A 20,544-nucleotide genomic window follows, 5' to 3' on the forward strand; every position below is an offset into this window, starting at 1 on the left:
CAAGACCCTAGACCACCTGTCTGACATTAGTCCGCAGTGGTCAGTAGCCATGTGAGATGCTAAAAGAATGCAGCTACTGAGGCCACAGAATTGTGCTCATTCTGGTTCACCGATGTACTGAAGAGTCACTTCAATAATGGCTGTGACTGACGGGTGTCGCAGAAGGTGAAGACGAATAAATGTTTCTCAAGACACTTTATACATTCAGTCTTTTATTAAACACAAAACAATCGTAAAACATCAGTGACAACCTGCGACTCATTCACGTTCAAATAAAATATAAAAAAATGGTCGAATCTTTGATGGTTAGAATCCGAGTAAAAGACGACGAAAACGCTGTGACAACGACCGGACAAACTTTTTTTTTTGTTTTGACATCATCGGTGTGTGTGAGCCACCGGTTGCTACTCAGCAGGGGGCGCTGTTTGGACGCGGGGGTTTATTGCTGGAGTGACGAGTGCATATATCGGCGACCTCTTCGGGATGGAACTGAGAGTGAAGGTCAAACCCTGATATTCTACGGTGGGATTTAAAAAAAAAAAAAAGTGGTGTCGGACGTTTTCCCCGCGGAGAAGGATCAACTAAAAGGATAAATATAAGGCAGACCATCGTCGGATGCATCCGTTTAAAAGAGTCGCTAAAATGTTTCCACAGCTACAGCACCTGGAACCAGGTTTCAATTAAACCGACGGCACTTCCCGTCTTTCGCCGTCGCTGCTGCTGCTACGGCAACGACCAACTTTAAATTAAGAAAACAACGTTTGATTCTCGTGGCTCCAGCCACACACATGCACACACTCGCCGGTCGTCCTGGTGGTCGGAGCGTCTCCGCGGGTCGTCGCTCACAGTTTGGCTGCCATGAAGTTGATGTGAGGTCGGGCCACGGGGAAGAGCGGCAGACTGCGCTTGAACTCCGTCATGTCCTGCACCTGCGACGGCTGCAACACACACGTACACAAGGTTAACACATTTAACAACCAAGACATACTCGCTGAAAACTGTGGCAGTAATATCACTCCATAGACGTGCCCCATTAATCCCACCCTGTGATGATGGAATGACATAATCCCGCCCATGGCGTGTCATGAAAGTGTTTGTAAACAAGTCACCCTCCAGGTAATAGGTAAAGTAGTTTTTTGAGAAAATTAAAGGCCTTGAAGAGCACCTTATAGTGCGGAAAATACGGTTATCACTTAAAACGATACGTTTTATATAAAAAGTAAAAAAAAGGACTGACTGGGACGAGAAAAAGTATTTCAAATGGAATCAGAAAATGTTTTAAAGAGCTCAAAAATGCATCATAAATACCCAAATAAATCATAAATATTTAAATATATATATATATATATAAAAAAATGAAGTACTTCATTAACAGGACTTTATTGCGTCATTTTAACCAATTTTTAAATTATGTTGCAAATGCCAACTAAAAAAAATAAAAATAAAAAAAATCTTATTTTCTCCTTGTCACAGTATTTATTGAGCTTTTGCCTAAATAAAGACGGAGGTTAAAAACAGCTTTTATTCTTATTTTACAATAAAACTACATAAGTTGAAACGGAAAGCATCAAGTACATGCTTAAGAAAAAGTCTATTCATTGTATTGATGTATAAAAACCTTAAACAAACGTGAACTGAAGGACGCGAGCGTGTGATTGACAGCATCTCACCTGAGGCAGAGACGGCGCTGGTGCCAGGTTGACGTCGTTCTGAGCCGGGAACTCTCCGACGAGTGGACCTGCAGGAGAGATGATGTTCAGGACCGGCAGTGAAGGAGCAGCAGAGCAGGAGTTACTCACAAGAATCCATCTCTCTGGACAGAACGTGGATCGACACCTTGTGTCTCTTCGCGGCGCCGACGGACAGACGCTCCTGTGGGACACCAGAGCATTTAGAACCTGGGACTTCTTTGATCGACTGGTACGTTTGAGGTTCTCAGCTCACCTGGACTTCATGTTTTTTTATGAAAAAGTTTTTAACGCAAATGAATAGAAAATTAATAATTATTAATAATAATTTTAACTCATGTTTTCCCTCATTGGAGGTCAATAAAAGTCTATATTTAGATACTTTATTACCCAACATCCTTAAAAATCTGATCACATGACTCATGAAAAAAAGCCTCGAGTCCAGAACCTCGAGGCTCGCGAGTCCAGAACCTCGAGGCTCGCGAGTCCAGAACCTCGAGGCTCGCGAGTCCAGAACCTCGAGGCTCGCGAGTCCAGAACCTCGAGGCTCGCGAGTCCAGAACCTCGAGGCTCGCGAGTCCAGAACCTCGAGGCTCGCGAGTCCAGAACCTCGAGGCTCGCGAGTCCAGAACCTCGAGGCTCGCGAGTCCAGAACCTCGAGGCTCGCGAGTCCAGAACCTCGAGGCTCGCGAGTCCAGAACCTCGAGGCTCGCGAGTCCAGAACCCCCGAGGCTCGCGAGTCCAGAACCCCGAGGCTCGCGAGTCCAGAACCCCGAGGCTCGCGAGTCCAGAACCCCGAGGCTCGCGAGTCCAGAACCCCGAGGCTCGCGAGTCCAGAACCCCGAGGCTCGCGAGTCCAGAACCCCGAGGCTCGCGAGTCCAGAACCCCGAGGCTCGCGAGTCCAGAACACCGAGGCTCGCGAGTCCAGAACACCGAGGCTCGCGAGTCCAGAACACCGAGGCTCGCGAGTCCAGAACACCGAGGCTCGCGAGTCCAGAACACCGAGGCTCGCGAGTCCAGAACACCGAGGCTCGCGAGTCCAGAACACCGAGGCTCGCGAGTCCAGAACACCGAGGCTCGCGAGTCCAGAACACCGAGGCTCGCGAGTCCAGAACCCCGAGGCTCGCGAGTCCAGAACCCCGAGGCTCGCGAGTCCAGAACCCCGAGGCTCGCGAGTCCAGAACCCCGAGGCTCGCGAGTCATTAGAATCAAATGTAGCAACAAAATACATTCCAAGAACGTCCAATAAAATGTCCAAACATCGAGTCGGTCTCATCTATTGACGCTGCAGACATTTCCTAAGTTTCAAATTTGGTCTGAAAAGACGACGAGTGACGATGTTTCCTCCTCCCTTCAGTCTCGCTGACATTACAAATGCTCAGATAAACTGTCTCTAGAGGCGTCTGCTCGTCATCACTGAGGCTCGTCTGTCGAGTCGTGACGAGCACGAGGAAGAATCAATGATGAAGGCTCGGGAGAACAAAGCATGCTGGGAAATCCTGTCTATCATTTCTGACCTTCTCGGTCATGCTTTTAAAACAAAAACATGTTTTACTTTCAGTCAATACAAAGAAAAATTGACATTTTTCTTGAGTGAAGAACAAAGACTAAAGAGCCAAAATAATAGAAAAATGTTTGGAAAATATAACCAAAAACTTAAATATGCCAATAAAAAAAAAGGTATCAACCTTTTGTGAAAAAGGTGTTGAAAATAACTTTCTACATTTGATCAATATTCAATTGATTTTTCTTGTCGCATTAAATAATTCCTTTCATTAAAAATATTTAGATTCAAGAAAATAAATACAAAATGAAATTGTAAACGTAGAACATTGTTCAAATTGACATTAGAAAACAAAAAACGTAGGAATGTAGTTCACATGCCAGGCCTGTGTGTGGCGTAGTTTTCCTTATTGAGTCTGAAGAAGCTCGACTTGGACTTCATTAGTGTCGACATGACCGAGACAATCCTCTGACTGGAGAACGTGTGACCTTCAACCTGCTGTTCTAGGAGGCGATACATTTTATTCCTGCAGCACTTGAATGCGTCGCCTGTGAGTCGAGCTTCACATAGTTGTGAAACACTCGATCAGATTCTATTTTTGTTTCATCCGAACCGTGACGATACAATAGCAAGATCTCCAACACAAAAACTAAAACCTCCCTCCTCTTGATATTCATCTCCCCCACCTTCCTCCTCACCCTCGTCGTCATCATCATCATCATCATCACACACACTGCAGCGTCAGACGACTCGTGGTTCATCGACTAACAGCGACAGTGACTAGTGAGACCGTTATTAATATCTCTGTCTTTGATGAAGTCACACGTGTGATCGCCGGTTTCTCACCAACCTCTCAGAGCCGGACACAGGAAGTTTAAAAAAAAAGAAGAAAGGGGGTGACTTGCCTTCAAGAACTGCATCACACTCTCCTTGGTCAGAGTCTTCAGGTGAGCCACCTCGATGTTGTCTGGAAGAAGCAGCAGCAGATTAGTTCAAAGTAACTTTCAACATTTTTTTTCCAGCAGAGAAGACGATGCACACGATGGAGTGAATGAAGGAGGCGAAGAAGAGAGTGCAGACCGATTTCATATTGTACAAAATTGAATCATTTAAAATGTATTTGATGATGTTAAATTTAAGACCTTTTCAAATTAATTAATTCACTATCGATTTATCCCGGGGATGGAGTCGCGGGGAGACAGTCTCCTGCCTCTCGCCCTATGATACTGGGATAGGCTCCAGTCCGTCACGGGTCACGCAAAGACGGACCACCATTCACACACGCCCTCATACCTACGGACAATTTCCCAAAGTTTTCTATACACCTCTGTATGTTTTTGGACTGTGGGAGGAAACCGGAGTGCCCGGAGTAAACCCACACAACACGAGGAGAACATACAAACCCCGCTCACCACTGCGCCAAATTAGATTTAACAACTCCGAAATCAAACAAAAATAATAATAAAAAAAACTCAATTACAGAGTCGAGCATGATTTTGAATTTCATTTGAATAAAGTACACGTTATTTGGAAAAACGATTCTCATTGAACTCACACCTTACTATGAAGGGTTGACTGACATTCTTGCCGCCGTCAACAGGAAACATTTGTTTCCAAGTTTCTACATTAACAGTTTTTAGGCTGAAACCGTGTCACGGTTGTATTTATGGAGTTGAGATCATGCGTCAATCAAATGTACATTTTCTTTTAATAAATACATAAATAATAAAATATTTCAAGATTTAAAACGAATACATCTTACTCATCATGGGTCATCATTTTTAATACATTTAGAAAATCTGACATTTAAGGCCTCGTTTTGAGTTTTAACAAGGATCTGTGGAAACCCATTATTGGCTATAACACACGCCGAGGATTCACACGTTTTGAATGAACTTGGCGACAGATAAACGTGGAAAAAATGGAAATATTTGATGGATGTCAAGTTGCTGTGTTGGACTGCAGGTTGCTGAAGAAAACCAGTATCAGGAGCAGCAGCTCCTCCTGGTCTCAGCAGGAAGTCACTGAGAGCCAAGAATCAAAGCCACCATTATTCACAGCCGCAGATAAGACATCGATCCAGACTCGACTCCTGCTGAGCCTTTAAATATTGATAAAACTTCCACTTCGTTGGAACTAGAACTTTTTTTTGGCGGGGGTGGGGAGGTGAAAGTGGGTCATTCATTTAAAAGCAGCAGCAAAGGTGTGGAGTGAGCTCACCTCGGTCGAAGTTGTACTGCTGGGACATGATCTCGCTCGAGTACTTGGCGCACTCGGCCATCATGGTCTTGGGCTTGTCCAGGCGCCTGATGGCCAGGGCCTGGATGTGCAACTGAAAGGCCTCGTCGTTCATGTCCTCCAGGACCTTCTCCATGGTGCTGAGGAAAGCCTCCACCCGGCTCTCCAGGTAGTGCGGCGCCTTCTCCGACTGGATGATGAAGCACAGGCCCTGGACGCCGTTGCCTCGCCGCGGCCCACTGACCACGATGTAGCCTGAGGCGGACAGTAGTGGAGACGTGAGCTTACAGGGCTAATTCTGGAGAAGATTGACAGCCTCACGAGTTCCTTCACCATATTAAAATATGATACAATGTAGCAGAACTCTTAAGTTTATCAGTCAAGTCTTTACGGCCGGCCCAAAGACCAACCAAACTACTTTACAGCAGAGGGTCCGAGACAGTGTTTTAATATAAAGAACTTGGTTCCTGGCTTTCTTATGAAGTATCCGACACAACATTAGAATCATTCTTTATGGCAATAGCAATACTAGAAATTTAGGACATTACAGTTACACTTTTCCAACACTAGGGGGAGCCAGAAACACTTTTAAAGTATAATGGATGGGAGCTTTAATACAACTTGATTTGTTATAATACACCATACATTATATCCAGTATTCTTAACGACTGTTTTATGAATTAAAAGGTGAAACACTTGCAATTATTGAAGAGAATTTTATAACAACATTTGACCATCATATTTTTAAACATTAACCAGATATAAACATTCTATGTGAATTGAAAGCAGAAAACAAATAAGCATCCTGAGATGACAACTGATGAAAAAATGAAAAATGTATCAATGTAACCATGTTCCTATAGTGTAATCAAGTTTAAAATCCAGTTATGTTTTGTCTCATCTCTATTTTAACTGTTATATTTTCACGGTTATTGATCTTGAATGATGAAATAAAAAAAACAAGTGTAAGTTACAGGGACTCACCGAGTTGCTCTTTGGTTCTCAGCGTGTTGAAGCACGGCTCGGAGATGATCTGGCAGAAGAGCTCCAGCAGCATGTTGTCGTGTGTGGTCTGCATGTCCGTCTGGTAGTAGATGTGGATGCCACAGTTGTTGTGCACCTCGTTCTTCTGCTGATACACGTACCAGCTGCCTGTGGAGAAAGAACATCAGCTGATGTTTTAAGACGTCTTTAAACGGAACCTCCAAAGGTTGGCACGCGACCAAACACCTGGATCAGAACCCCCGACAAGCAAGTCATTTATATATGTAGAGCGCTTCAACAATCAAAACAATATATACTTAAAAGGTCAAGATAACACCGAGAACAACACAGGAGTTACGGAGAATCAAGGAAAAGCCTGCATGAATAAAAATGTATTAAGAAGTTTCTTGAAGGATTTAGATCATCAAACACAGAGAGAGAGGAAGATCGTTCCAAAGCTTAGGAGCAACAGTCTGGAAGGATTTCTCTCTCTGGTCCTGAACCATGTGCGAGGAACCATCAGTAGATTCTGATCCACAGACCTCAGAGCCCGAGCTGGGGTGTAAGGCTGGATCAGATCACTGATGTAAGGAGGAGCCCGACCATGAATAGATCTGAAAGTAAGAACCAGAATTTTAAAGTTGATCCTGAAAGAAACTGGCAGCCAGTGAAGAGTTTTAAGGATCGGGTAAATGTGAGTTCTTCTACTAGAGCGGGTCAGAATTCTCGCTGCAGAGTTTTCTATTAACTGCAGGCGAGACAGATCCTTCTTGTTTAGATTATTGTAACAGTTTGTTTTTATGTCTAAACGAGAAGACACAAACGCATGAGATATATAGATCCAGATCATGCCATTTTTCAGTTTAAGGAAACAGTTTCTGGTCAGTTTTCTGCAGAGTTGAACTAGAGACATGTCTAATACAACACCCAGATTTTTAAGGCTCAGTTTGACAGACTAACATAAGTCACCAAAGTATTGACTCAATCCTGGAACCTTATCAGGAGCAATAACCAACCACATATGATGACTTTGTAGTCATCAAAGTCATCGAGATAAAGACCTGCTTCGTTTACTTCCCTCAATTGGTACCAATTCAGAGAATCTTGCAGCCTTTGGACCACATAGTCACATTAGTGATGCAATAAAAACACAGTGGGAAGTATAACTGAAAACATTTAAGTGCATTTTACATTTGACGACAAGTAGAGCCTCTTAACTGGAAAGCCAATTTTCTGATGTAAAGTCTATATATATATATATATATATATATTCCAGTCGGACCGGAAGCCAGGTGGCGTCACAATGACGACAGCCAGCGGATGATTAAGACCCTTCTGTGTCGTCACCGTGGAAACCAACTGCTGATGATTTGATGCGTGTGTGTGCGTTTGTGTGTATAAGGGGAGGAAATGAAGGACTCACCATCTGGAACCTGCACTTCTCTGTAGCGGACGAGTTGGCTCGGCAGGAGGGGCTTGGTGTGTGCGTACTCAATAAACGTGTCCTCCACGGTTTGCATCATACCGAGGGCCGACTGCAATGATGACGGGAGAATTAGGCATCAGTCAGAGTGTCTTCTTATGAACATCACGTCAGAGACATTCAAGATTAGAAACAAGCTTCAAGAATACGTTTTACTGATTAAACACATCGGGTGTTGCCTGTTTTATTACATACAAGATGGGATTATTGTGAGGACCATTTATAACCAGGCACCACTTAAAAAAAACAAAAAAATAAACAATCGGAAGTTAATAAAGTTTCTGTAAATGTATTATTAATTTGAGTTTAAGTTTATTTTTGATTTAAAAAAATAAAATAAAATCGATTTAGTCTTGAACAAAAAGGGTCACAGTCTATCGGATGCATCTAAAGTGTGCCAGGAAATATAACAGAGGACATAATGTGGCAATAAACCATTAAAAAAAACATTAACATCAAATTCAATCTGCACAGGAGGTCATCTGAATTCCTCTGTGAAACAAAAAAAAACTCTTTCAAAACAAATAAATGGATTTTTCACCATGTTTAAATGAAAGTTATTTTTCGGTTTCTCTGGATTACAATATGGAAACCATGAATATCGTCAATGATTTGTCACCTTCTGTGGAGAGAGAGCTTGTCTCTACCACGCATTTTGTGAAGTACCGGAAGACTATTAGGCAAACCCATTGAGCTCTCCTTGCTTATGATACGACCAAAGATACATGGAATATAATAAGGTTTAGTCACGTTCTAATTGAAATCAAAATTCTATACTTCCTCCATTCTGACAGAATGGCCTCAACCAGGATTCAAACTTGCAACCTCTGTGCTTCACTTGCTCATCTGCATTTGTGCTTCACAATATTGAAATGTCACGACATTAAAATAGTCATTTTGTGTCTAAAACCTCTTCATAGTTGATGGAAACAGTACGAAAGGTTGTTGCAAAACTTGAACACCTCACATTCACTTTGTCACTGACGTCAGACCAACGGATATTTCCGACCCACTGGGCTCAAAAATCATCGACTCAAGAGGTGAGCGTCGTGACATTCGAGACCCTGGCATTATGAGATTTCATTGCAACCCAATAATTGGCCTTTTGCCGAGTGATAAGATACAGAGCCCGGGCGGGCAGAGGGAGAATCTATTGTCTCTCCACGTCACGACGCCGGCGAAAGGGAATGAATCAGAATTCAATTTCTCGGCAAAGAGACGGCAGACAAACCTCCTTGGTGATGTTGCCATGGAGAAGGGCTTCAATATGTAACTGTGACAACAGCTGAGGTATGAAGGCCTTGAGGCGTGGGAGAGTTACATCTGGAATACAGAGAGCAAACAGAGGAAAGTCAGTGGAAGGGAGATGACCAAAATGTTTAATTCACTTTCAATTTGTCTGTAGAAGTAACGATACGCAAGATTTTTGGAGTAAAAAAAAGAAAAGAAAAAAAAAAGAAAGTATGTATCATAAGGACCCGCCTACAAGTGTCCATGTTTTCACATCAAGTACTGACACTTTAAAGAAAAAAAAAACCTTGAAACAAAAAATCTACTGCTTGTAAATTGGTTTACAAAACAATTTAAAACGTCAACGCAGACAAATAGTGCAGTTTGTTCAATCGGACACTAGGGGATCAGAAACGCCATTTAAAATCCAACAAATTAGGCATTTAATTTTGCATAAAAGGAGCCGTATCAAAACGGTTGGATTTTTACCGACGTTCTCAAAGAAGTCTGTGCGTCTCTGGTGCAAAGAATGGCGATGATGCAACAGGCTTATCGGAAAACGAAAACTATGCACCAGCTTTGGAGAAAAACACGACGGGCGTCTTTGAATGCTGTACATTTTTCACTTCGTGCACAACTATGATAAGTAAATGGGACAAACTAAAGCATTGATGGAAATGGCAGAGGAGAGCAAATTACACACCAGGAAAAATAGCTTAGGTATCAAAAGATTGTGATTTCCCTGGAGATCTGTGATAAGACTTAATCAGCATCATGAAAAATTTTAAACCTAATATTTGTACGACACGCCCGACATTTTTTGCAATTCTATATTTCACCTGCAGCAAATACTAGAGAACTCCAAGAATTTGAAAAAAACTAGAATATATGAATAAAAACTGATTTAATGATTGAGTTTATACACTGCAGTCTTCTCTGTACCAGGAATACAGGTGTTAAAAATATGCACAGTCATTCATAAATGCACACGTTGTTCCTAAATGTGGCCTTTTTTTTATTTTATTCAAGCCATGTCTGACCCAGATTCTGCCGCTAAGCCTCATCAGCTCTCCGCAAACACCGACTGCATCTCTGATGTCTATTTATACCAGCACTTATGCACACAGCCCAGGAGACGCTGCGGAGACTGATCAGTGAGAATAACTTGGCCCTGGCGAGTGCGCTGCAGGCCCGCATCCTGCAGGTTAATCGAATCTCATCAGAGGATAGTGTGCGTGGGCTAAAAATAGAACAGTCTGCCCTTCAACTCTCAGTCTGTCTCTGAAGGATCACTGCAGGGAAGGAGGCATCCACCAGAGGACTACCTCTGCATTTGGAAAAAGGGATTTAAGTAGACGATAGAAAGAGTCCAAAAGTAAACTTGTGGAGGAATAAATAGAAATCACAGAAACACATTAACGACGCCTTCAGCTCTGGTCTCCGTGAGCCGGGCTTGACCTACTAAAGAATAATGGAGAGAAGGAGTCTCACCCGCCAGAGAATCTCGCAGTTCGTCTTTGGTCCAGCACACCTCGGTCATCAGGAGACGGAGGTAGTAAATGGCGTGCTGGTAAGGCTGTTCGGCTCTGAAGTTGTTCAGCGACCTCATGTACTGGAGGCGAGACAAGAAGAGTTTCAATGAAGTGCTTACGTTGCTTCCACAAACCGCGGAGCTGAGCTCACCGATTCCTTCATGATGTCGAAGCGTTTCTCGTCGATCTCGAACGTGGTCATCTTCTCGATGATCCTTTTCAGCATGATGTGCTGCTTGTCGTTGTAGCCATTGACGGACAGCTGCAGTGAGAGACACACGCCTTTAGAAACGTCTTCAAAAAAGGCAGTCAAGCTTATTGATGTGAATATTTGACAAGCACAGCCTAATCAGTTACTAAATGGTAAGAAATTAAAGTTATTATATTGGTGAATTTGGAAGAAAAAAAATATGTTGGTGATAAATTACAGTGGTCCTACATTATTGTGGGAGTTACATTCAGAAAACTCCTTGCATTAAAAAAAACTACATGTTTTACTTGTTTAACTTGACACTCCTTTGAATCTGTAAACTCAACTTTGCGTACGCAATTCCATGCCTCTCAACATCCCTCTGTAATGGTGACCTGAACAGCTGACATAATGCTTTGCCGCCCAGTCAGCGCATCGAATCTAACATCCATCACTTTTAACAAGGCAACGGACGTAGAATTAAATTAAGTATTGCAACGACTATAGAACAGTTACTAAATGGAGCAATGTGAAGAAAGGCACCATGGTACTTTACTTTGTTATACACCATCACCAAGTACTGTGCTCTTGTCTGTTCTAAACGTGATTCAGCAGAAAACAACTCGCCGCCCTTCAGTGACACCTGGAAAAAGCTAATCTGTGCGAAACACATTAACCTTGAGAAAGGGTCGACCAGTCCTGATATTTCTGCTGACTCAGACAAATCGCTCACACAGTTCAGTACACACAAGCTTGTGGTGCGATGAATCCAGGTTAGTGGGTTAATACAACACACCATTAAGCATGGGTTTAGAAACATACCCCGAAGTTAGATTATTGCATTCTTCTTCATTTTTAAAGCAACTAGAAGATATTTTTGCTGCAAATAAGTGACCTTGGATGCATTTTCTGATACATTTTGAACACAGAGCAGCTACATTCCTAAACTCTCAGTCTCTGGATGGAAGTGGGGATTGAGGCGTCTCACTCAGATTTCATACGGTTTCCTCACGAGGATAAAGTTCATCCCAGAGGCTTCTGCATAGCTTTACTCTTTTCAATCGTTCTTCAGTTACCCCAGTAAGAAGTGGGTCATTTTGCAGTGCAGGAGGTCGACTCATGGGTAGCCGTCGATGACGGGTTTGTGTTGTGCAAATTCTTGCAACCACGCAGTTATGATTTGTACCCATCAGGAGACGTGGCCAATAAAACAAAGCAGCATAGAGAATATAAATACTTTCTTCTGTTGTCAGGAGGCGGACAGGCGGAGCGAAAACAGATCAATGAGGGATGAAAAGGGAGATGCAGACGGAACAGAGGCTAATGTGGGAGCGGCCAGGTCTGACCTCTCGGGTGACAAATCTAATAGAGTTCAGCGATTCCACGAGAAAGATCCATCTTATTGAATTGGAGGCTCGCAGCGTGCAACAGACTGAGCCTCAACGAAGTTTATGGCGGATAAGAGGGGTCGATGAAGTTAGCAGGAGGGCGATGGGGAAACCATACTTACAGACATCCCATAAACTGTATTCTGGAGTTGATAGTTCAGGCCGGCTAGCCTGGCTGCATATGCGTACTCGTTGAGGGAGTCCTTGAGGAGCCCCATGTATAAATACGCCATGTTGGAATGCAATGGGTCCATGTACGCAAACGGGCTGCAGAGAGAAACCAAAGTAATTAACAAAAAAAACAAGCTGATGTCTTCACTGTTGACCTACAGTAACATGAAATGTTTCACTAGTTCAACTTTCTTCATCCTTCTGGATAATTAACTTTTAACTTAACTCAAAGTTCAAGCAGCTTAGACACTTTTCTACTCGTTAAAAATAAGATACAACAATCTAGTGACCTTAGAACGGCCGAGTAATCCATGTACTTAACAATTATCTTTAAAAACAAAACCGAAATTCGATACATACCTAAAGAACTCAAAGTTCAGCATGGCTTTTGGCAGGAAGAACTTGTCGTCCTGCTTGAACCAAACCTTGCTCATCGCAGTGTTCTAGAAAAAGTAGCCAAAAAAAGTCATTAGGCCAAAAAAAAAAAAGAAGAAAAAAGCAATGAGAGCACATTTGACAGCTAGGTTGTAAAAGAAACGTAGCATGAACATTTCCCATAATACAAGGAGTATAACTGGAAAAATATATTTCAACTCGAGTGGAAATTCCACTAGAGGTAAGATTTCAAACGCAAAGGATTTAACTAATAAACTTTAACTGGTGTTTAAAGCAAAAAAAACAGCTCGTCTCCACAGCTATATTCAATTGATTTATTATAGCAGGAGTGTCTAACGCGATCATAACAGGGGCAAAAATGAGTTTGTAATAATTGTATATCCACAAAGCCACAGTAAATGTAAAAACAATATCAATAGTACTTCTGGTTAGAGACAAATCTTAATTATCTTGTTTTGGTCTTTCTTCAACACTCACTTCAAATCACTTTCATCTCTCCCTATACATTTGTTGGCATCCATAATTCCTGTTCCTCATCTTATCTCAAAGACTGGCTTCTTTATAGGTTTTACCAAAACAACAGGATCATTAATCTACTTGGATTTTTAACCAACCATCCGGAGGATGCAGATCTCGGTAAATCACATTTTTTTAATCAGGGATTCTGTGCCTCATTATGAACATTTCACTCATTTGTTATTTTGCCAACGGGCAGATGAACACAATAAAACCTCCTTGGCAGAGAGGCGCATCAATCGTGTACAGTTTATGACCAACACTTGCCTTGATCAGTGTCGGTATAGAAGGCGAGTCTTTCTCCAGAGGGTAGATCTCAAAGTTGGTCGGGATGAATTCGTTCTTCATAGGCAGCTTGAAGTTGCCGTTGAGGTCTGCGGTGGCCCATTTCTTTAATTACAATTATAAAAAAAAAGAAATGAGATGACATTTTTATTGACTGTGCGGTGATTCAATGATTTGGGGCAGTAGCCAAAATCAATCTACCTTGATGGTTTCTTCAGAAATGGCCTCCTGTTTATACTGTGTGCCGTACCACTCTTCCTTTTTATCCGTTTGCCCCTCAAATGACTTCGACACAACTGCAACTCTGTAGGGACAATAAAAATTATATCAAATTTTGACAAGTTGTAGACTTTATTTAGCTTCTACACACTAAAGTATCGCGGTCTTGATTAAGCAGAAATGGACCATGCTGCGAGAGGCAAACATCACACTTGAGGAGGGGCTTTAAGAGGCTCACAAACTCAAGGTTAAAGCTCATACTGACACGAACACAAGGCAGTTATTCCTCAAACATTTGTCATCTTAAATGCAGTTTGCTTGACACTACAGCAGGATGTCATTAAATAAATGGGTGTGAAAGTCACTTGTCAAACTTGATGATCTCCAAGACAGCCTTGACTAAATCTCACCGCAGTTTATTACGATGTGGCAAACTTGGGTGGGGGGGACGTTTTTTGACTGACCTGACAAACTGTGGCTGCAGCTTGTCCAGCAACATCTCAATCAGGTCCGGCCTGAAGTCCTCCTGCAGGTACTCAGCTGCCAGGACCTCTTTGAGAGGATAGTACTGCAAAAACAAAACAAAATTAACATAAGACCAACATATAGCCTGGAAACAATAATGCAGATGAGGAGTACGTACATGTAATGAACAAGCCACTTTGGGTGTGTATGAAAGGGGTCGCTCCTTGTCCTTGAACCTGAACGCCACATTATTCAGATCCTGGGGCGAGAAAGACATGTCGGTTAGCATCTCTACAGAACCCGCTTCAAATCCAATGTCAACATGTGTGCAAAAAGTCAAATACCCCTGTTCAGAATGTTCCGCACCACATTAACTTAAATTTGAATGGCAGTTGCGGTGGATTGATGAAACTACACAACTATTTCAAATAATCTGCCTAAACTAACTGACATTCTTTGAGTACTTAACATTCCAAAAATGTGTTTTGGCTTACTTTGTTTTCATCAATGGTGATTTTAAACAATGTAGTCAATACTTTTTACATTTAAAAAAACCCCAAAAACAACAACTTAGAAATGCATACAAATCATTAATTTGCCATCTTTTAAACACATGTGGCAATGGCAACTCTCCCTGTGTGCAAAATATATGTCCTGCTTGTTCTTTTGTTACTGTCCGATTAGGCTTTAAAATCACCCTATAAAATCATTCAGGAACACCACCTGGTCATTTTAATTACAATGGCTAAAACAGAATTACCAATAATGTAGAAAATAAAAATGATCTTGTTATGAGCACAATCAAGATCAAATCTTAAGGTTTTAAATCAGTCTTTTGATCGCAATTTTAATTCTAGAACTGTAAAAAAAACATTAGCTGAAATTTCAATCTTCAAATGAATGACATAAGCAGCAGTTAAGTTCATGAACAAAAACAAAATGTCCTTTAGTAAACTAAAAGTTGAATTTAGTTGCACAAGCTTTCCTCGCCACATGAATTACCTTGCACTCTTCAAAGACCCAATTCTGTGGCCCCTCGGTGCGCATCTTCTGGATGTACTGGAACATGTGAAAGATGATGTCCTCCACATGCACTGAGGTGAAAAAAACACAAGAAATAAGGACAAAAAAACTAAAACAAACCATTTTTAGAGAAACAAAAAGATACTCACAGAGTCCTTCCTCGGTCAAGTCCACATTGATGCTGAAGAACATGAATCCTTTGGCACCTTCTTTCTGCCCGCCGACAATTGTGTTTACCCAGCCTGACGGGAAATTAACTTATTAGTTTTACACTTCTTGACACCAATTAAATTTGACATTTAAATGTCCCTTTTTTTCTTTTTAAAGTCACCAAATTCCAGCAAAACATTTTTATAAGATCCATATACAGTTCAATCCAACCTTTATTGTTTAAACGTCAATAAAAATCACAAGAAAAATATCTAGTTCTACCTTTAGATTTGAGCTCCGACAACAAACTTCCTGGTCCTTCATGACCGATCAGGTGTCCCAGATAATTTCCTGGATTTGACTTGTAGTACTTCTGCAGGTCTGGGATGGGGAACGTCACGTAAAGGTTCCTGATGTCTTTGATAGGCACGATTTTGTAGATTTGCTAGAGAGGCACAAAGCCACATCAGGATGAGAATAAGAAAAATCACATTGAGGATTAAATTGGGACTTACTTTGAGATGCTGCTCCTCGAATGGGTGCTCAAGGAATTCTGGGATGGGCACATTCTTGTTCTCCACTTCACCAAACAGCTTCGCAACCATGGCTGTCAAGTCATCTAATGACTCTGTAGAGAGCAAAGATTGCTTTGTTAAACTGATTAAATATTTATTTGACCAAAATATATAAATTAAATAAAAAAAGCTTTTCAGTGCCATGTTTCAAACGGTTGTAAATCGAAATTCAACACTTAAGATTAAATTAAACATCTGGTTGTATTAAACATTGTGTACTTCGGTTCTATTTGCAATTAAGTGTTTTGTTTTTTTAGAGAACAAGCGACTCACCTCGACCCAACACACACAGTCCCATGAGATTTGAGGAATAGTTCGTCGAGTGAAACTTCAGCAGCTCCTGTCGGACGTCGATGCCATCTTGAGAGGGTCTGGTTTCAAGCGTCAACTTGTTACCTGAAAACAAATGTACATTGCAGTTTGCAAGCTATGGACGGAAGCAGTAACCATGAGGGTATCAGGGTTCGGCTAAAGGATTGCATTTAGATTCCCTCATCTACGCAGAAAGAGATGTGAATGATGGCTTCCATCTTGTTACATTATATAATTTCCCATTAATACCAAATACAAAGCCATCTGCCCTACGAAGAGCCATTTTGGTAAATATACTTAAACCCTGACTGTTAAATAGGACTAACCTCTGCATAATCTTACTGTTTTTATTAACATTATACATGTCTCGTAGCATGGAATTACCACCACTTAAAATCTGCTGTCATTTTAGAAAATATTTGGCCTACAAATACGAAACTTTATTAAGAAACCGAGGGGGGATGCGTCAGTCACAACATTTCTCCATCTTTAATTAAACAACGTTGACACGTGTTTCACGTAAATTGCCGCCATAAGGAAACGTAAGAAAGATCAGAACTGAATTCCTTAAAAAAAAATTAAAAAATATATCCAAAAGCTACCTGTTGCAAATTTACAAAATGGATGGTTTGGGTTGCCAGTTGCCTTCTCCAACTGAAACAGCCTCCAGGCGTCATTCATGAGGTTCTTCTCGTGCTCGGAGTCAACAGCGTTCACCTCCCTTTCCTTACAGCTCTCGTCAAACAGCGGGCACAAGAAGAACTGGGCAAACCTGCGTCAAGAGGTGAAATAGTTAGACATTTTAATCATTATATCCTTGATATTTACTTGGTCATTTGGAGTCAAACTGAAAACGCCAAAATGGGATAAAAAAGAAACATTTGCATCAAACTTTAGTGGGAGTAACGAGATGCAAATGGAGACACAGAACTTCCATTGATTATAAAAAGGAACTTGTTTTCTACTTCTGCTGAAAATATTAAAGACAAATCAAAATTGTATAAAGGCCGAATAATACATTTATTGCGGAACTTTGGAATAAGGACTGCATTAGGTACTTGGACACCAATATGCAAATGTTCCAGACAACCAAGAAAATGACAAGAAAACAATGAGCCCACGAGAAACAGGTGTTGCCTCCAGGGCTCTCCATTTATAAATTGGTAATCTTACACCGGCTTCAGTACAGCTGACGAGAGACGAGCCCCCAGCGAAGATAAGGACACTGATCTCAAAACAAGATAGAGGTTTTTGATGCTAATGTGGTCAGAAACAGATGACTGATGACCACTAAACATCTACTCTGGCTAAGCAGTAGCTTTTATTGGAGTTATGTGGAGACGGATGTCGACCGCAGGCTGTACTTCAAAGATTACTAGTTTCCCCAAAACAAAATCAGAAGAAAAAGAGCCATATATAATTCACTATATTGTTGGTAGTTTCTACTTGAATAGATAGTTGTAGCTGGTCAAGTAAATAAGGAAATCAAATACCTATCAAGCGCTCCTTGTAAATGCTCATGAGAAACATCAAAGTAATAGTTGGTGTGTTCTCCACTTGTGAAGGCATTGGAGCTTCCGGCGTGTTCGCTCAAGAACTGGCTGTATTCATTCTCCTTTGGGTACTTCTCGGTTCCCAAAAACAGCATGTGTTCACAGAAGTGCGCCAGGCCCGGGATGTTTGTGGGATCCGATAATGAACCTGTGAAGGGTCGGAGAACAAATGCTCAATGAAGATCTTAAGGATACATAAGAAACAGTTTTTTTCAAGAACATAAACTGGTTTTGGCTCATTACTAAGATAGACAGGTTACATACAGGACATTGCAAAAGTGGGTCAAATACCTATGTGAACATCCATAGCTGCAGATGATTTATCTGCCGTTGGGTCACTGATGAGCATTGCCTTGATGCCATTTGTAAGTTCCAATCCTCTGTATACCCGCTTGTCCTCTGGAGAGCGAATTATGTCACCGATCACATTCTTCACTGCTGGGTCCATCATTTTGAGTGGAAGGGAAGACACCAGCCTGTAGTGGATGAGCCGTTATCACAATGCCTCATGAAAGAGCCTGAAAATAATCATAATGGAGGCAAACAGATCAGACAGTTTTAGATGAAACTACATCACAAGATCCTCATTTCAGTTAAATGTATGCCTGTTTAAAATCCCAAATGCTAATTTCTTGTTACATTCACACAGTTCTATTTGAGAATTAAAGAGAAACTAGCTGAGTGATCAGTTCTATCTTTCTATCTTTTATACAACAGGTGGAATGATCCAATAGAAACGCCTTTTTTCTACCGAGTGACTAACAAGGGATGGGCAAGATGACCCAACCAGGCCACACAAACGATACACAACCAGGTTCTGATGCGGAAACATGGTGATAGGACAAAATAAAAGGAAAAACTGACGATTCAGATTCATATACATTGAATAAAAACAACGGAGATGATTAAACGGATAGCTTGGCTATATTTTAGTATACATTTACACGGCATTAATAATATATGGATAGTTATATAATGGATATGCATGTATATAAATAGAGTTTCCATTTAATGTTCGCAATCTTAACATAAAACTCTAAATATAATCCAAGTTTCAACAAATAGCCGGTCATTCTTCGAAGACAAACTAATCCCATCTCAACGAAAACTAGCCAACACTAGCTAGCAAACAACACATTTATCTTTTAAATGTGATTTAAAAACCAAACGCTAGTAAACAATTCTTTATTCCAGTGTCGATAGTTTATCGCTGAAGCTACCGGCTTAAGTAGCAACAATGCTATTATAAACATAGCTCGACCTTCTTCTCGTCTTCTTGGATACATTTTTTTTAAAACGTCCAGACCTTAAGTTAGCATAAGTCCATCGACGGTGACTTACTTAAATGTTTGGTCTCGGTGGAAAGCGGTGCTGGCAGGGACGAGGTATCTTTTCAACTGGGCCGTTCGGTTAATGCACTTAAACATCGTCATCATGGTCATATCCCTCTTTCACCTTCGCGTTTTATGGCGGCTAGCAAACAACGTTACGGCGGATTACCGCCCCCGCCTGGCGTGGCATGTGTAGCGCGAGTGTAAGCTTCGTTTTTAGAGGCTGGTAAACAACGCTATGGCACATTACCGCCATCTACCGGTAAAAGTTAACAGTTCATGTTTTTTTCTATTTCTATCTATTTATATTTTGGATTAATGCGAGTTTTTAATGTTTAATGAAATGGATCTCTTCGTTTTTATTAAGTTTACTTACTTAATACGTCTGTACTATAAGTCCAAATCTTACTTTCAGGCTCCTCCTTCCATCAGTGATTTGATCCAGCCTTACACCCCAGCTCGGGCTCTGAGGTCTGTGGATCAGAATCTACTGATGGTTCCTCGCACACGGTTCAGGACCAGAGGAGAGAAATCCTTCCAGTCTGTTGCTCCTAAGCTTTGGAGCGATCTTCCTCTGTGTTTGATGGATCTACTGACTCCTTCAAGAAACATCTTAAGACGTTTTTATTTGTTCAGGCTTTTCCTTGATTTTCTGGAACTCCTGTTGTGTTATCAGTCTTATCTTGACCTTTAAAGTATATCCTTTATTGAGTATTGTTTTGATTGTTTAAGCGCTTTGTGACCCTGGTCTGGAAAAGCGCTATACAAATAAAAATTACTTACTTACTTACTTAACCATGATATACTTGTCTATTCTCTTTGAGTTATTGTTGTGTCTCTCAGGATTCTGACTGTCCTTTTAACTTCCCAATGTTTTTGCCTTCATTTTTATTTTCATTTCTCTTAAACTCAGTTGAACCATGACATCGATGTTATCTTTTATTGTGTTTTCACAATACTTGTCATCGGTTTCAAATTTTCAAACTCCTTTCTGTGTCTGAATGTTCATATTGTATTTTTTGTCTTACAATTTCACCAACTTGACTGTGTCTTCTGTTTATTTGCAACTCCAAGAATACTCCTGAGATTTGAATGATTTGAGATTTGAAAGGTCATGGAGATGGAAATAAACTGGTCACGTGACGCCCATATATAATCACATGACACATATAATGTGCAAATTACACATCGGTGCTTGCATGAAGTTGATATATCATGTTCACATATGACATTAATACTTACACACATAGATAATCATGAGACTTAAAGACAAATACACTCAAGCATGAAGTAATAGCCTGTGTATTCAA

At 41.1% G+C, this 20,544-nt stretch overlaps 1 protein-coding gene across 2 annotated transcripts; it reads right to left on the reverse strand.

Moving 5' to 3' along the window:
• Nucleotides 1-195: 195 nt before the first annotated feature.
• ide (insulin-degrading enzyme) lies at nucleotides 196-19,352 on the reverse strand. 2 transcript variants are annotated; one of them, XM_087801996.1, is made up of 25 exons: nucleotides 19,245-19,352; nucleotides 18,195-18,421; nucleotides 17,844-18,051; nucleotides 16,953-17,122; nucleotides 16,312-16,434; nucleotides 15,979-16,091; nucleotides 15,746-15,908; nucleotides 15,463-15,555; nucleotides 15,293-15,384; nucleotides 14,469-14,549; nucleotides 14,290-14,393; nucleotides 13,808-13,910; nucleotides 13,589-13,711; nucleotides 12,770-12,852; nucleotides 12,361-12,505; nucleotides 10,812-10,922; nucleotides 10,620-10,740; nucleotides 9,130-9,221; nucleotides 7,839-7,950; nucleotides 6,416-6,583; nucleotides 5,414-5,686; nucleotides 4,099-4,160; nucleotides 1,800-1,872; nucleotides 1,671-1,738; nucleotides 196-938 (listed from the first exon to the last, which is right to left on the reverse strand). In XM_087801996.1, exons 2-25 carry the CDS (start codon nucleotides 18,352-18,354, stop codon nucleotides 843-845), a joined length of 2,937 nt encoding a protein of 978 aa, XP_087658122.1. In that variant the 5' UTR covers nucleotides 18,355-18,421; nucleotides 19,245-19,352; the 3' UTR covers nucleotides 196-842. The 2 variants fall into 2 exon arrangements, with proteins under 2 accessions (XP_087658122.1, XP_087658121.1); XM_087801995.1 differs by having other exon boundaries at nucleotides 18,195-18,379; nucleotides 19,245-19,341.
• Nucleotides 19,353-20,544: the final 1,192 nt, after the last annotated feature.

This window comes from Callionymus lyra, chromosome 11 (genome assembly GCF_982586985.1).
Source record: "Callionymus lyra chromosome 11, fCalLyr1.hap1.1, whole genome shotgun sequence".
Taxonomy (NCBI): domain Eukaryota; kingdom Metazoa; phylum Chordata; class Actinopteri; order Syngnathiformes; family Callionymidae; genus Callionymus; species Callionymus lyra.

Excerpts from the sequence above, each read along its gene's own strand:
- ide (XM_087801995.1), bottom strand. The coding sequence starts at position 19,339 with ATGATGACGATGTTTAAGTGCATTAACCGAACGGCCCAGTTGAAAAGA. Across the intron at positions 12,506-12,769 it reads CTGAACTTTGAGTTCTTTAG|CCCGTTTGCGTACATGGACC; the intron begins GTATGTATCGAA and ends TTCTCTCTGCAG. Across the intron at positions 7,951-9,129 it reads ATGGCAACATCACCAAGGAG|TCGGCCCTCGGTATGATGCA; the intron begins GTTTGTCTGCCG and ends TCATCATTGCAG.